General features: G+C 41.7%; 1 protein-coding gene across 1 annotated transcript; it reads left to right on the top strand.

Moving 5' to 3' along the window:
- The first annotated feature begins 4,426 nt into the window (after window positions 1-4,426).
- chrna11 (cholinergic receptor, nicotinic, alpha 11) lies at window positions 4,427-16,194 on the top strand. The gene is made up of 10 exons (XM_054606341.1): window positions 4,427-4,478; window positions 6,395-6,534; window positions 6,856-6,900; window positions 7,242-7,351; window positions 7,443-7,522; window positions 9,808-9,975; window positions 10,066-10,260; window positions 12,383-12,469; window positions 13,735-13,844; window positions 15,416-16,194. The coding sequence occupies exons 1-10, from the start codon at window positions 4,427-4,429 to the stop codon at window positions 16,136-16,138; spliced, it is 1,710 nt and encodes a 569-aa protein (XP_054462316.1). The 3' UTR covers window positions 16,139-16,194.

Raw genomic sequence — 16,194 nt, 5'->3', positions numbered from 1 at the left:
GTAAATACCCACAGATATCCATTACATTTTCAGGCATGTATTCCCTTGTTTGGCTGTGTACGATTGTCCACCATCAGGACATCTTCCTTAAAGCTGGAGGGGCTTAATGACCGCAACTTAGCTCAGTTGCAGATGTTGCATTGAGCAAAACCAAAGAATGAGTCATCTGTCCGTTTTTTAGCCTGGATTGGCAGATTTCCTCCTCCCTATGTGTGTGAGTGTGTGTGTGTGTGTGTGTGTGTGTGTGTGTGTGTGTGTGTGTGTGTGTGTGTGTTTGGGCGGGGGGGACATCTGCTTATACATTGGTGCCCTGGTGTCAAAACTCAGCCGGAAAATCCATCTCAGAAGAAATGCTGTTATATCACTTTTCCTTTGTAATTTCTTCAATTGCTGTCATAACTTTAATGGAAGAATTGCAACCAGGTTATACAAATTTAGTCTTTTTTTTTATTTTTTATCAAATAAATCTAATCTTCAAAAGAGAATAACATTTCTCAATATCAATTCAACAGATTAGTATTGCAGATTAATCAAGTGAGACATAGTTCTGATGCTTATGAGCTTATGAAATATCAAATATGTCACTCCTTAAGCGAACAATATGCACAGAGCTGGGTGGAGTATTAAGCATTAAAGTCATAACAATGACATTCAGCATCATGTATTTATCTAAATCCTTGTGACAGATGGGTCTAAAGATAACATAGCCCCCTCCAAATGGAAAGACCTAAGGAGCAAAGGGGTGGGCGGAGCACATACGGATAGTAGCAGGATAAAGGAAGGCATTATCTAATCTGAAGACAACATGTATTTAAAGACAGATAGAGGGTGAAGGAGGCTGGTTGGGGGGTATTAATGTGCAGATGTGGGAGAGAGACCAAAAACATGGTGGTAGTCTGCTCAGACAGTCTGAAGTCCCTCCAGATGTAAAATAGATTAATTATGCTAAAACTACTATGTTCTACTCAGAGACTTAGCCAGATGCTGCTGTCTCAATTTTTTGTTAGGTTATTCTGCAGGCAGGAAGCTACCAACTGTCAGTGCCTCAGTGCGTGACTGTCAACACTGCAAACCCTTGCGGATGGTCTCTGGTAAATACAGACCATATCTCACATCTTTGCAGAGAACTAGATCCTAAAATATGACTAAGATTCACTCTGCTATGGTGAAACAGACTACAAAATCACCTTAAATGAATTTGTCCTTTTAATAAGAAGATGTTGAAAGCATTTATGCCCATCTGCAAGACTTCAGATTAATTCAAACCTCCAGCCACGTGCTTGTAAATCCTGGCCACTGTAGCTGATGGCTAAGTATGTCAATTATTTTTGCTTCTGTGGCCGGTAGCCAGGAGGTTTTCAATTAGTATCCTCTATTGCAAATCATCCTTTGGCAGCCAAAAAAGGGAAATTAAACAGGGTTATTCTGAGTCCACTAATTGCTGTGGCTGGTAAATGGCAAATCTGCTTTGCCCTAAATCCTGAGTGTGTGTCAGTTTCATCTTCTGGTCAGGATATTAATTGCTTCAGTCTGATCTGTCGGTCAAAAGATAAAAACATCCAACACTGTGTGTTCACATCACTTCTATCACTTAACATTTACAAATAAGCCTTAATTTATTTAGTCCATCTGCATTGAATTTAACTCATCCATCCAATGGGAAAAAAATTCTTAAGGAATTAGAGAATACATATAATCCAGTAGAATCTACAGAAATGGCTTAATGTCTAATTTGAAGCTAGAACCAGGAAATAATAACTGTGAGGTTGTAAAGCAACCAGCGGAGATGCCGGGAAGTCCCTGCACCTTGACAAAGAAATAGTCTGGCACACAATTAACCATAAAAACATAACTTGTAATTTTTACACTACAGATTAAACAAGACATAACATGTTAATAACTGAGTTTAAAATGTGCTGGTAGGCAGATTTAGTTACCTCTGAACAGAGCCAGGCTAGCGTCCCCCTGTTTCCAGTCTTTATGCTAAGATAAGCTAACTGTCTCATGGCTTTAGCTTTATAGTGCTCAGGTTTTTCCAAGGAAGAAGACAATGTGGAATGAAAAGAGACAATATATCTGGTTCCGCCTCATCGACAATGTTACAGAAGTACGATGCTAAACTGGTGGTCTACTTTTTCCCAATTTCTCCAGGGCTTGTTGGTGCAGGAGGACAAAGCTGTCTATTAGAACTGAACTTCATCTACTCAACTCCATTCAAGACTAAAAAGGCCACTCTGACAAATCAGACGTCACAGTCGAGTGGATGTATGTGCTGGTTTTGTCAATAATACCCTATTAAGTGGAGGGGACGTGTCAGCGTAGGAGAGGGCCTAATCCCATCAGCAGAGTAATTAAAAGCACACAGCACAGCAGCCCCGATGGCTGATGGCTGCAATGTCAGGGATGGCATTCAGCATTTAAAAACAGTAAGGGGATGAGCTGTAGTGATGCCAGGTCAGAGTGACGACCATCACTGCTGCTGTGCAATTAGAATCCCAATCAGCAAAATAAAAAAAAGCAAATATTCGGAGATTGGCACCATATTTTCGTCCCCATGATGTTCACAATCCTCCCTCTCTTCGTCCAGCTCTCATCATCCTTAATATGGTTTCAATCCACAATCTGCTCGGTGTTTTCATTCATCTGCCTGCATTCTGTCCTAATTAGTCTCTTCACAGCGTTGGATTTTATCATGTTCTCCTAGCCTGGCTTCCTCCTCGTTAATTTACACCATCACCTCACTCCCCCTGCCAGTGATGCTGAGCTCCAGCCAGCATGCAGTTGGAAAACAAACCACCAGATGTCACCCATGCCTCAGTGCATTCACTCTGTATTTTTATGATGCCTAATGAATTTTGTTTTTGGCAGTGTGTCACAACTGGTGCTTGGCGCATAACAGCACAAGGACCTTTTTTTTTTTTTTTTTTTTTTTTTTTTTTTTTTTTTACACGTTCACAAGATGAACTCGAAGTCAATTTTGCACACGCTTAAGCATTAATATTGCCGGGATGCAGCAGCAACAGGATTCTCCTCCTCTGATGACACATTGCTGATGCACAATGTATGGCCTCACTCCACGCTTGATGCCGCTTTCTCTGCTTCAACCGGTGACTTAGCCATCCTTCTTTTCGCCTCCAAGGGCCACTCTCCATCCTGAGTGTGCAGCCGAGCATGAATCTGTAGGTCGGGAGCGCTCTGGATGTGCGACAGGCTGCCTAGGAGAGGGGTAATTCCGAAGGGCAGTGGAAGTAATAGGGTAATCTATTATACAGTCCAACTCTTTCTTCCTCCTCTCTTGCCCCCCCTCCTCTCTCTCTCCCAGTCTTTCGGTTTCTCGCTGCCTCTGCCCTTGCATCAGCATTTCGTGAGGACAAATGAGAAGTAGAGTTTAACTATGCACATTCCTGATGCCCTCCTGCAGAGCCCAGCACTTTCGCAATTAAACTGGAGTCCATCGCCCCTATGAGTCAAAGCTCACCCCCCACTGAGTGGGAGAAACTCCCACACAGTTCCAGTCTAGCAGTGCGTGAACGTAACCACTGTGGTGTGTTATCATATGTGTAACCAGCTGCCATATATTTTGGATGCATGGCCACATGTTAACCAGCCATAACACACACACAGACACACAGACACACACACACACACACACACACACACACACACACACACACACACACACAGACACACAGACACACACACACACACACAGTGATTCATCTTTTACAATTTTCCTCTTCACATAGAAATAAGGAATGGGAGACGTTAAATGTAGAGGTGATTCTTTTTTTTCTATATTTTTCCAATACTGCTGTTTTTTGTGCTCAGTTGGTGCACAAAAAACGTCACTGAGAGGCAAAAGCATATCTAAAACCTTCTCTTATTTTTTCTACGAGCTCCTTTTCCACTTTTATCTGAACCTTTTTTCATTATCACAGTTTTCAATCAATTCTCCGTTAGGATTTACAATGGTGTCCATCATCATTTTTATTATCTTTAAAAAGGTCAACTCATGACGACAGACCAATTAAAACCTCTCCCTACTCCACCCCCTGCTCTATCTTCACCCCATCACTGACATGTTTCTCTCTTGTGCTCTCCATTTTAGTCCCACCTCCCAGAGAGACAAGGAGACAGAGAGAGAGACAGAGAGAGAGAGAGAGAGAGAGCCCACAGCAACCATCTCCTCCTCCTCCTCCTCCTCCTCCTCCTCCTCCTCCCCTTGCACTCCCTCTCTCAGCTCCCCTCTCTTCCAGCACACGCTCACACTCCTTCCCTCTGGTGCCGACTGGATGCAGACCGGGGGATTTCCAGCAGCTTCCTGAGTCTGTCCTCCCTCCCCTCCTCATCCTCCTCCTCCTACTCCTTCAACATCCGGAGCTTCTCCTCCTCTGCCTCCTCTTTCCTCCTGATCCTCACCACCAAGATGTGGCACTCAGTGGCTCTGCTCCTCTCTGGATTCTCTGCTTTGATTCACGGTGAGCCTGAACGACGATGTCTTTCATGTTGTTTTCGCAGATCAGAATTTCAGCAGCCGCACTTTTTCTCTCAAAGTGTGATTTTATAGAGATTTCAGAAATTGGAGTCGGTTTTGTGAAGTATCTGCCGGAATAAGAATTCAAAGTAGAGAAAAAAAGACTCCAGGAGAAGAAAAGTGAGAACTGACTCACCTGTTTGCTTTCTTGTTTACATCTCCGGGATTTTTCAGATTTCGTTCCTATTTTTCTGGATATACATGCTGAGTTGACCTCGGGGATGGATGCCACTATAGGAGATGTTTAAATGGGCAGATTTAATCTGTGGAGCGAGGCAGATGACAGAAATAGTTTGTAGAAAAAATCTGAGCAGTCATAACATTTCATTGCTTTTCTTTTCCTCATTCCACAAGCCTCTTTCTAAATCTGTGTGCATGACAGGAGATGTTACCCCCACAGAAAGCATTTCACAGATCAATTGAATTGCACATATAGATCGGCTCCTCTGCCTTGCCTCCCCTGTTGTGTTGAGGACGCGTTACTGCAGCTGAGCTGACGGGGCTCCAAGCAACAGAAGTGAATATAAAGGCTGACAGAGCTGAGAGGAGAACGGGCGAACTTTCCCCCAAAGGCAGAAATGAAATGATTTTATTTTTGTTTGTGTTTTCAAGAGGAGGTTTGGTAACAGAAAGTCCAGCAAAGAAAAGACAAGAGGAAAAAAGTTTCAGACTATACTGATGCACACTGAATTTCAAAGATACTATATTTAAATATAGGGCTCCAGGGCTTTTCCATGACTTTGCTTTGAATTAAACCATCTTTCAATGCATGAACATTTCTGCCTCTGCTACTGCGGCTTGAACCTCATATGTTCTTAGCACTATAGCTCCTTGAACCCTGACATTCTTCACAAATAAGCCTCAAAGTCAGAAAGAAAAGAAATCTCCCACATTGTTCGACAATTTCTCACACAATATGTTCAGCATCTAGCTTAGCACTCTATTGAGGTTATATAACAGCAGACATTTATTAATTGCTTTACTATTGCACCGACTTTAGAAATCCTAGATGTTTTGAGCATCCCTTAATAATATTTTCCTGTACTTAATGATGGCCCCACTAATTGTCGCTTTGGATAAAACGTCTGCTAAATGACTGTAATGTAATGTAATGTAATTGGAAACATAGAAGAAGCTACAGTAATCCAACTTACCTGATTGGGTCTGCACATGTGTGGTATACAGTACAGTCTGCTTACACTCCCTTCAGGTCTATTAGTCCATAAATATCTCTATTTAATATTTTGTGTATTATGTCTGAGCACTTCAAACTAACCTAATTATACAATCATTAGTGCAAATTATCCCCTTTTTGTTTACTGACCGTTCTGCACACTCTCTGAATCTTTCTCCTGTTTGTCGATTTCCTTATGTATTTTTTAAAGTGTATGTTAAATAATGAAATCTGACTGAGATGCTGGACCTCTCTTGATTTGCAAAACCATAAACTTCAAGATAAGTGTGACTAATGGTGGTAAAAGATAGAAGATTTAAGATTTCATCATTAAATCCCGTTTCTCTTTCCTCTAGCGCTTTTCTTTTTAGTCTTGTTCCTCGGGTAGATAAGGGAGTTCAGTTCCTTAGGGCGAAATCTTATGATTTGATCAGCAACATGACTTTTATTTTTCTATTTTGAGTATCCGTCCCTGCCTGAGTGTACTCCCACCCAAAAGTCTCATTTGATTCTCTGGGGATGTTTTAGATGGAGGTTTTTCTCAAAAATTGGTGTCCTTTTTATAAACTACGCAGAAAACACAGACTTAATCTATCATTAAGGGCTTGATGATCTCAACTTCAACATACAGAGTGCAGCTTGTTTTCCCTTTATTTTAATGATGTCATATTTTTTGGCTTCTTCAGTGTCGTTGCAGGGTCCTCACCAGAGGAGCCTTTTAAAGAACCTCCTGAAGGACTACAACCGGATGGAGCGACCGGTGGGCAATGACTCCCACCCGCTCACCGTTGTCTTTACCTTAAGCATGGTACAGATCATGGACGTGGTAGGTGTCTACAGCCGCCATAAAATATATGATGATGTTGGCAAGAATTTCTTGGAGAACAATTAACATTTGCAGCATAACTTGGTTGCGAGTTGGGCAATGCCAGAAACATATGATAATAGTAGCAGTAACAACAACAACAACAACAACAACAACAACAACAACAACAACAACAATATAATACTTTTTCCAATGTTTGTGGATTGAGGATGGAGAACTTTTCTTTATCTTAAATAGGGATGCAAAATAATATTCTACTCTTTGGCTCTTGAACAAATCATTGGAAAGGAAATATGTTTAAAATGTTTTCAATGTTTGCAGGATGAGAAGAACCAGGTTCTCACCACTAACATGTGGCTACGGATGGTAAGAGACACGATAATGATTTTGTTGCTATCGTGAGCTGATCTTTATCTGAACTAGTAAATTAAGATTGAGATTGAGATTGAGAGGAGAGGGATTTCAAAATTAAGGTCAAAATGTGAATGTCATGATATCTCTGAAATTTAGCAGAAAGTAGAGTTGTTTTTCAGAAATAGCTCACCTTTATAACTCTAAGGTAATATACAAAACTAATATTTAGCTAGAATGATATGATTTATATCTTTGTGAATGTTACATCTAAACTGAGGCGATTGGAGATAGAGTAGCTTGCCTGTACTGCAGACCATTGGTATACAGACCGTATCTGCCTCTGTGTGTTTAAGAGTTGGTTCGACCACTATCTCCAGTGGAACCAGAGCGAACATCCCGGAGTGAAAAACCTCCGCTTCACCACAGACCAGATCTGGACACCGGACATCCTGCTCTACAACAGGTAAAACACGGATAATCAATCCAAGCTGTGCCTCATACATACACGTTATATTTCAACAAGTAGTGTCACTTCCTTCCCTGTCCTTTCTCAGTGCAGATGACGACTTTGACTCCACCTTTAAGACCAATGTTCTGGTCAACTCCAGCGGCTATGCCGAGTATCTGCCTCCAGGTGAGGCGCCTGTTCTTTTCATTCATTCATGCTCTCACTATTCTTCATTCCTTTTCGCCTTCCTCATCTTTCTGCGATGCAGCTGCAGCATCTCATTCTGCGATATCTGCATGTCTCCCCTGTTTGTACATTTGACATTAATATTTTATAAGAATAAAACAGCATCGCTTGTTTCTCACTGGTTACAGATTCTCAGTGCTGTGAGCAACACCTATAAATAGGTGTTTCCTGTCATAACCCAAACGCAAAACCTGTGCAAGTGTGAAAATAATATAGTTATAGTAAAATAGCGGCTCCCCTGGGTTACCACGGGTTTTACTTATTTTTTACTCGAAGTAGTTTCTTTGTACACCATCAGCAGGCTGAGATTGAATCCAAGGAGCGGGGTTGAGGTGAAATGGCCTTCTGAAGTAAAGGTGTAGGACTGCCAGCTCAGAAAGCCACCTTATCAATTCTATTCACCGGCCATGTTTATGAAAAGGCTACTGCTGAATGTAAATACAGCTCCCTAATGCTGCAATTTGGATCAGAGCCAACTAGGGAAAGGATAAAGAGAGAGTGCCCTGCTTTGGTACAATAAGGAAAATAGATTTTACTACAAAAGATGATGAGAAAGAGAGCGGGGAGAGATGGAGTAAATGAAGAGAAAATGGAAAGAGATCATGCAGCAAACCAGCTTTTTTGGACTCCCTCACACAAGCCTGATTGCAATTGCTGTGGTCTTTTTGGGCTTTCATTATCAGTAAATAAAAGGCAATGGGTCTGTGGGTGGCATGCATGGAGAAAGAGCTTGACAAACGGTAAATCATTTAAAGGTGGAGGATCTCAGGTGTCTGCTACACACCATCATTTGCAGAAAACCTAGCTGCGAAGGTAAAGGCGTCATGTTTGAGTTTTAATGGTGAACCGGGAGATAAGGCCTAACAGGTTTTGGCTCAATATCTTGATTGGATGACATTTGCAAACGGAGAACCCTGTCTCCGGGTCTTGTAATGCCTTCTGGGGAAGTGATTTTCAGAATGATGGAGTTTTATTTTGGGAGCCGTGCTGCGAGAGACAGAGAGAGAGAGATGTCATTTGTCTTTTTTTGTGAGCGTTGCTTCAAGGTTACCGGATATCTGTGATGAGAGGCAGGGTACAAAATCATACTGTCTATGAAGGAGCACAGATCAGTGGACTGCAAAGGTAGACAGAACTACTAGGGTTATTGAGGGTTTAGGGCTCGAAAAGCTCATAACCCGAGTAATTATAAAGACACCGTCACCATGAAGCAAAGACAAGTTTCGGTAACTGGATTTGAGAGAGTAGGGAGTATATAAAAAGGAAATTTATTGCCACTACTTACATTGGTGGCATTTTTGTGATCAACCTCTGCTTTGCAAGCAGCCTTCAACCTGCTAACCTCCACTCTGTAGACTGATTTGCATAATCGGCAGCTTCATAATGAATGTCTCTGGCTGTAAGGCCTCGATGGCATTTTGGTCCTGCGTGCCTCTGAACGTCTCAGCAAGGCTTGATTCATTTATATCAGTAATTACTTTAAGGGCTGGAGTTTGCCAGCGACCACTGCAAAGATCGTTATGATTCTTGGTTTGGGGGTGGGAGACACCAAGCGTGTCTTTATGATCCTGTGCTTGCGTGAGTCCACACATACACATGTGAAGGTATTTATTTTGCATCGTAAAAGTGGTATTATGATTAGGGCAGGGTGCACAATCTCATTTTGCAGTGTCACTGTTGATGTTTCCTTCTTTGGCCGAGGCTTAGCTAACAGCTTTGAGCGCAGAAACAGCATTTTGTTTACAGAGCCGAGTTTCTGAAGCCTGCGGGTGACAACCCTGGTGCCAGGCTGTTTTTTAAAGACATTTCATTGCTGGTAGGAAGTTTCTAATCTAGTCTTTGCTTTCACCTCTCTAGCCTCAAAACTCAATTTCAAAATAGAGTGAGTAAACTCTTTGTAGACTTGCACGATGTTAATAAAATTCCTATGGCAGTGCACACTCTTGGTCGTGATGCAGCATATTCCTCACCATATGAAGATGTAAATTCAGAACTCAGTCACTGGAGCTGGATGGATATGAAATGAGTGAATGATTCTATCTGACAAGCTACTTGATATTCAGGACAGGTTTTCTTCATAGCACAAGTGGTCCTCCGGGTAAACTTTCACCTTGTCACCTCTGCACTGGAACTGCAGGGGTCAGTGCTATCATTTAGTCAATTGATTGCAGAGCTTTAACACTCAGCCTCCTGCTCTTTCTTCTTCTTTTGTCATTTTATCTCAGGAATCTTTATGAGCACATGCAACGTGGACGTACGCTGGTTCCCTTTTGACATCCAGAAGTGTGAGCTGAAGTTCGGCTCTTGGACGTATGACGGCTGGCTGCTGGACCTCCAGATGAACGATGCCGACATCTCAGGCTACATGCCCAATGGAGAGTGGGACTTAATTGGTGAGAACTTATGAAACCTTTGCAATGCATCCTCATATCATCCAGCCACAGAGCAAAAGAGTCAATTTCTCTCTGTCCCTGTCCATCCAGGAGTTCCCGGCACCAGAAGCGAGGCCTTCTATGATTGTTGTAAGGAGCCTTACCCGGATGTAACGTTTGTTGTGACGATACGGCGGCGGACACTCTACTACGCCCTGAACCTGCTCATTCCCTGTGTGTTGCTGTCTTCGATGACCCTGCTCATCTTTGTGCTGCCAGCTGACTCTGGGGAGAAGATCTCACTGGGTGAGTAGATCAGAAAGAGCAATGATGGTTGAAATAGATGGACAAAAGGGAAAATAAACACAAGAAAAGCCTGTTGGATTGCAGTGTCTATTTTTAACTTAGGTAGCATGCACACAGCAAGTTGCAGACAAGTGTGAGCTTCAAAATTAAAACACGTTGCACAATGTTTCTGTCTATCTGCCTTCATCGTGGTGGTGTCTGGGGTTGTTCCCCATTTCATCAGATAAAGTCCATTGGTCAGTCATAATTACTCTTAAAGGTACACTGTGTGCTTTTTATGAGGAAGGAGATGCATTCATACAACACAATAGCATCAAAAAAAATAAACAAAAGATGAAGATAATGTTGCAAACTCCAGAGCTCTCATTCTCCATGGTGTGAACTTACAAGTAGCATAACTGCCTAAAACTGAGCATTCACAAAAGGGAAACCTTCCTAGAATAAAGGCAAAAAGAAATGAAGCGGCGGTGTGAAGACTTCGGGGCGGGATGAAAGAGGCACAGGGAGAGAGGGTGGAGCTGGGAGAGGGATTACAAGATGAAATAGAAAGATGAGAAATGCGAGGAGGAGGAACAGGAACAGATGGTAGTGGGAAGGTAGAGAAAAGGGAACGCAGACAGGAGAAGAATTTGAAAAGGATGAGACAGGACAGCACAAAAGAGAGAGGGAGGACTGATGGAAGGTGGGAGTCAACCAAATCGCACAATAATAGGCTGGAAGCGAGAGAGGAGGCAGTGGCGCCATCAAACTGCAGCTGCAAATACATTTTAATATCCGTCCCAACCTGTTTAGAGCACAAGATGGATGATGTTCACCTCATCTGACACCAGACGAAGCAGACTACAGATTATCTGCACTGTAAAGTATGCCCATGGATTATATAGGTAATATAATTGGCAACTATTTTATATATATTCTATATCAAATAATCAATTATTTGTTTCAAACATTTAAAAACAAAAATTAAAAATTATATGGTTTCATCTTCTCAAATGTGTATTTTAAATTGATTATCTTTTGGTTTCGTACAGTTGGTTAGCAAAAAAACCAACATTTTAATATGTCAATTTTGGCTCTGTTAATCTACTATGGTATTCCTCACTATTTCCTAACTTTTTATACACAAAACAATTAATTAATTAATCAATAAAATGGTCAGCAGATTAATAAAAAAAAAAGATTAGATTATTGCATGGTCTTCGAACCAGTTTTATTACTCACCATGTACACCATAATAATATCAATAAATCAATAAATGCTTGAGCTTTTTTGTAAATACTATTGTCTGAGTGAGAGGAAACTCAGAGGGAAGCCGTAGGAGCTTTGTCACAGCATTTCCTTAACCTCAATACAGGATGCATTACGCAGCATTTCTCAACAGAAAATAATGCCAAGCCTTACACACGGCCAATTAACCTATTGATGTAATTAAGGCTAGTGAATTGATTATGGGCAGAGAGCTTACACACGGCCTTCCAGGAAAATACTCTGTCACTCTGCTTGATAGAGGAGACACGAGGACCAAATGGCTGGGCCTTAAGGGTGAGAGGGGCATGCTTTTAAAAAGAACAAGTGTCATTTCTGAGAAAGAACACAACATAAAAGAAGCATTTTTAATTTCCTAATATCCTTACAGGACGTTCATATTTTATCTCTTGGCCGAGGAGTTTAATTAATTCCTTTTGTAAGGGGACAGTTATGCCAACAAAGCACTCCTTAAATTCTGTCTGTTGAAGAAGTGAGACAGATAGTGTGGATAAATTAAGATGTAGATGAGTTTCAGTGTCGGAGCATGTGAGGTGTGCGTTCTCATGGAGCAAGCAGAGTTTGGACAACTTTAAAAAATGGCTGTTTGCTGTGCGGAAGTGCTTTTTGCTGTTGAGCTACAGAATGTCAAAAAGTAATTCACTGTCTGAGCATTAGCTGGTCATTTACATAAATCGAACGTGAGCTCTTCCCGAGTGTGACCATTTATCAAATACAGAACACAGGCTATTACAAGAAAGTGCTGCTATTAAGGGGAGGGGACCCCGATATTTATTGCTTAACAAAACGTATCTATATCTATCTATCTATCTATCTATCTATCTATCTATCTATCTATCTATCTATCTTTCTGCAGGCATCACGGTCTTGCTGTCCCTTACAGTTTTCATGTTGCTGGTCGCAGAGATCATGCCAGCCACATCTGACTCCGTCCCTCTTATAGGTATGTGACAGACAGTGTTTGTGTGTATGTTTTCACAAGTGGATCACATGGTCCTTTATGAAAAAGTTATTTAATTGGAATTACATTGCTACAACAACTTTTAATGAATGTCCGTATGAAATCAAGATGCTTCCCTCATTAGAGAGAAGTCTCCATCTGACAGTGTCAATCAATGTGTGGTGTGGAGTGTTAATTGTCCCTGTAGTAATACCAAGTGGTGCACTGAAGGAAGTAGCTTCTGGTTGAGCTCTGCTGGTGGTGTGTAGCATGATAACATGTGCTAATTAGCTCTAAACACAAACTACCGCTGAGGCTAATGGGAATGTCATCAGTATGATGATGATGTTTGCAGGTATCAATTAATTTACCAAAATGGATGGACTGATACTCCGACCTGATTATGGCTCACCACAAAAAGTTCCAAAGTTATTACAATTTATCATGAGTGGGACATTTTCTGTACAAAATTCAACATGTATGACTACATTTCATGCAATCCATCTAGAAGTTGTTGAGTAATTTCAGATTGAACTATCCAGCGTTGCCATCCAAAGAGCCACATCTGCTAGCATGGCGATATTATCCCAGGTTTGTCAGAGAGGTCTTTACAATCTGTCTAGGATCTCACATCCTCTATCCAAAGACTCTCATCTTTGGACAAAAAATAATAACACAATTACAACGTATTACTAGACAGTGATACAGCTACAAAATGCCAGAAAAATGATAGAGATAAATTTCACCATCTGCTCGCTTTAAACTTTAATTGGCTAAATTGATTGCTAGATATTATATTTAGTGAGATGAGATTGCAGCCAAAGACAGATGCGAGGCCATCTTTGCCTAAAGACACAAATCCTGGTCATTAAAAACTTCAGGAAAAAGGTAGAATTATAGCTGCTTTCAGCATAATTCCTTTAATTAAAATTAACTACCCTAATTCAGTCTTAATCTGTTCCTTAATTTTACAAACACAATGTTATGACTAGCAGGCAAGAAGTGAAGATCAGTAGCAGGTCACAGGTTGGCATGACGGTATTTAACAAAGGAAGTTTTCATTTTTACTAAAATAGGGGAGAAACTGATCATGAAAATATGTTTTTATAATAACCTGATAACTTTTGTCTTTGGACTTAATAATTGGTCTGTGTGCCAAATTTAGAACCTGTTATAGCCAATATGGTCAATAAAAGTAGGAAATTACATTGTGTGTTAAATTACTTCAAAATGAAATATAACACTGTTTCATGATCTACTCCGCCCAGGTCAGTACTTTGCCAGTATAATGATCATCGTTGGGATGTCGGTCATTGCAACAGTGGTGGTACTGCAGTATCATCACCACGATCCAAATGGAGGAAACATGCCGAAATGGGTAAGTGCAGATCAAATTCTTCATCAGAACCTCAAGTGTATTATCAGTTACACACATCATGCTGTCCAGTTAATGGTTGGTCTCCCTATTTCAGATATGATTCATTCTTATTATTAATCTCAATTTCACATCATTATTCATATCGTATCATGCTCTGCCATTTTCAGTAACATTTCATCAATCTGTCAGAGCTAGCTGCGCTTCTCTGCCAGTTTCCTTTCCACTTTTCATTCTCCGACTTTCTCGGCTATGATTCATTCGGTAGTGTCAGTCTCCCTGAGCTTGTACAACAAAGGCCTCGCCAAAGACTTCACCAGGAGTGCGTTTCAAAGCGCTCGGAATATGTAGGCGGTTTTGATTTGACTCATTCCCTCTTCTTAGTTTTTCTTGCCTTCTGTTAAACGCTAAAAAAAGTTTTGTTGAAATGTGAGCATGTGAAAAATGTGAAATGTGGAAAAAAATGGTCTGAAATAATGACATGACATATACAAATGATATGCTATGTTTCAGATATTGGCAGTGATTGCCAAATGAATAAAAAATGTGTCTAATTTTAATCAACAAATGTTATATAGAATGACATTGATTAGCATTTAAAAATTGACAGGTCTACACTTTTCGATATGTGCACAAAAAAAACAGATGGCTTCATTAGAGTGCAGATGCTGCATTTATCGACACATTGAAGGACGTTCTGTTGATGAATGGCCCGTTAAGACAATCCGACGGCCAATTAACAAGCTAATTGATATGGTTCAGATGAGAGCACTGAACCAGCACAGTTCATAATTACAGCCTGGACAAAAACAACATCAACAGCAGCAGCAATAGGGACTGTTACTTAGCCAGTGATCACACTCGATGGAGACTAATCCAGCAGTCATCTGGACATTAGCTTCTCATTAGATGCCAAACACCCATCTGGATGCTGTTGGAATAATATGTCCTTTCAGGGGACATGTAGTCTCTTTCCGAGGGAGTTTTGTTTTCATGGTTTCAAGGAAGAGGAGAAGAGAGGAAACAAGAGAAGAAACAAGAGAAGAATAGAACAAGCTTTACTCAACTCCATTTGCAAGCAGCTAATCTTCTCTTTATTTTAATGCTGCAGTTAACAGAGACAATATTGGAGCCTCATTACACTGTAATCTGACAGTCAATCTCAATAATTTCACGGTTTAAATGTAATGCCGTCTTTGTAAGTATCCTCTCTGCTGGAAATACAGTTAAAGCTAAAAATCTTCTATGCCTCAGGCACTTTAACTGGGCGTCCCTGGCGAGGATCTCATACTTCTACTAATGCAAGTGCAGCTGCATTTTGAAACAAGATGCAAGGTTGGAAATAATACGAACATCAATCCACGACAAAGGAGGCTATACACCCAGTTTAACCGGTGTTATGTGAAGGTCAAAATATGAGGGTGGTTATCAATGTTTAGTGGCTCTCAATGCTTTACAGCTTTTCATGATATTCCTTTGCATCCTCTTATGCTTTTAGGCTCTTCTGCTCTGCTACTTCCGGACCTCCTCTCTCATCCTTACATGTATCGGTTTCTCTCTCGTTCTCTCTACAGGTGCAGCTCGTCTTGCTTCAATGGGTGGCATGGTTCTTGCGTATGAAGCGACCAGGAGAGAGTGACGACCCAGAGCGTCCCCCGTGTGCCCCCCACTTGCGCCGCTGCTCCTCGGGCTCCCAGAGTGGGAGCATCCCAAATCCACCAGACCCCACCCTCCATCCGCTGCACCCACAGAACCTGGCTCCTCTACACGCGGGGCATCCTCACCTCCACACCCAATCGAGCGCTAACAACAACGGGAACCTCCTTTACATGGGCTTCCAGAGCATGGATGACCCTTCAATGCTCTCAGAGCCTCTCCAGAGGAATAACATCTCCACGGGGCCTCCGAGGGTACCAGGTAGCCCTCCTCCTCACCTCCCATCTCAGTTCTGCAGCTCCCCACCACCTCCCAGCTCCAATATGGATACTGTAGGCTGCCCCAGCACTGTCTCCAGTGGTGGGGGCTTTGGAGTTGGACCCGGAGGGCTTGGCGGGTGCTCGTCTTCGGGGATAGGAGACCCCCAGCTACAGGCCATCTTGGAGGAGGTGCGTTACATGGCAGACCATTTCCGGGAGCAGGATGAGAACGAGAGCGTGGCCGACCAGTGGAAATTTGCAGGGGCCGTAATCGACCGTTTATGTCTGGTGGCGTTCAGCGTTTTCAACATCATATGCACCATCTCTATCCTCATGTCCGCTCCCAACTTTGTGGACGCTATTTCAAAAGACTTTGTTTGAAAGCAAAGAGGAAAATGGAGGAGGAGGAGCGTGAAGAAAAGGATGACTGGAATTAA

The sequence above is a fragment of the Anoplopoma fimbria genome, chromosome 10, assembly GCF_027596085.1.
Source record: "Anoplopoma fimbria isolate UVic2021 breed Golden Eagle Sablefish chromosome 10, Afim_UVic_2022, whole genome shotgun sequence".
Lineage (NCBI taxonomy): Eukaryota > Metazoa > Chordata > Actinopteri > Perciformes > Anoplopomatidae > Anoplopoma > Anoplopoma fimbria.
The sequence above is the reverse complement of the archived record's forward strand: the minus strand, read 5'-3'. Positions and strand labels throughout refer to the sequence as shown.

What these genes read in the sequence shown, in the direction of transcription:
- chrna11 (XM_054606341.1), top strand. Translation starts at nt 4,427, where the DNA reads ATGTGGCACTCAGTGGCTCTGCTCCTCTCTGGATTCTCTGCTTTGATT. An exon ending in TGGTACAGATCATGGACGTG is followed by an intron (nt 6,535 to 6,855) that starts GTAGGTGTCTAC and finishes CAATGTTTGCAG; the next exon opens with GATGAGAAGAACCAGGTTCT. An exon ending in CTAACATGTGGCTACGGATG is followed by an intron (nt 6,901 to 7,241) that starts GTAAGAGACACG and finishes TGTGTGTTTAAG; the next exon opens with AGTTGGTTCGACCACTATCT.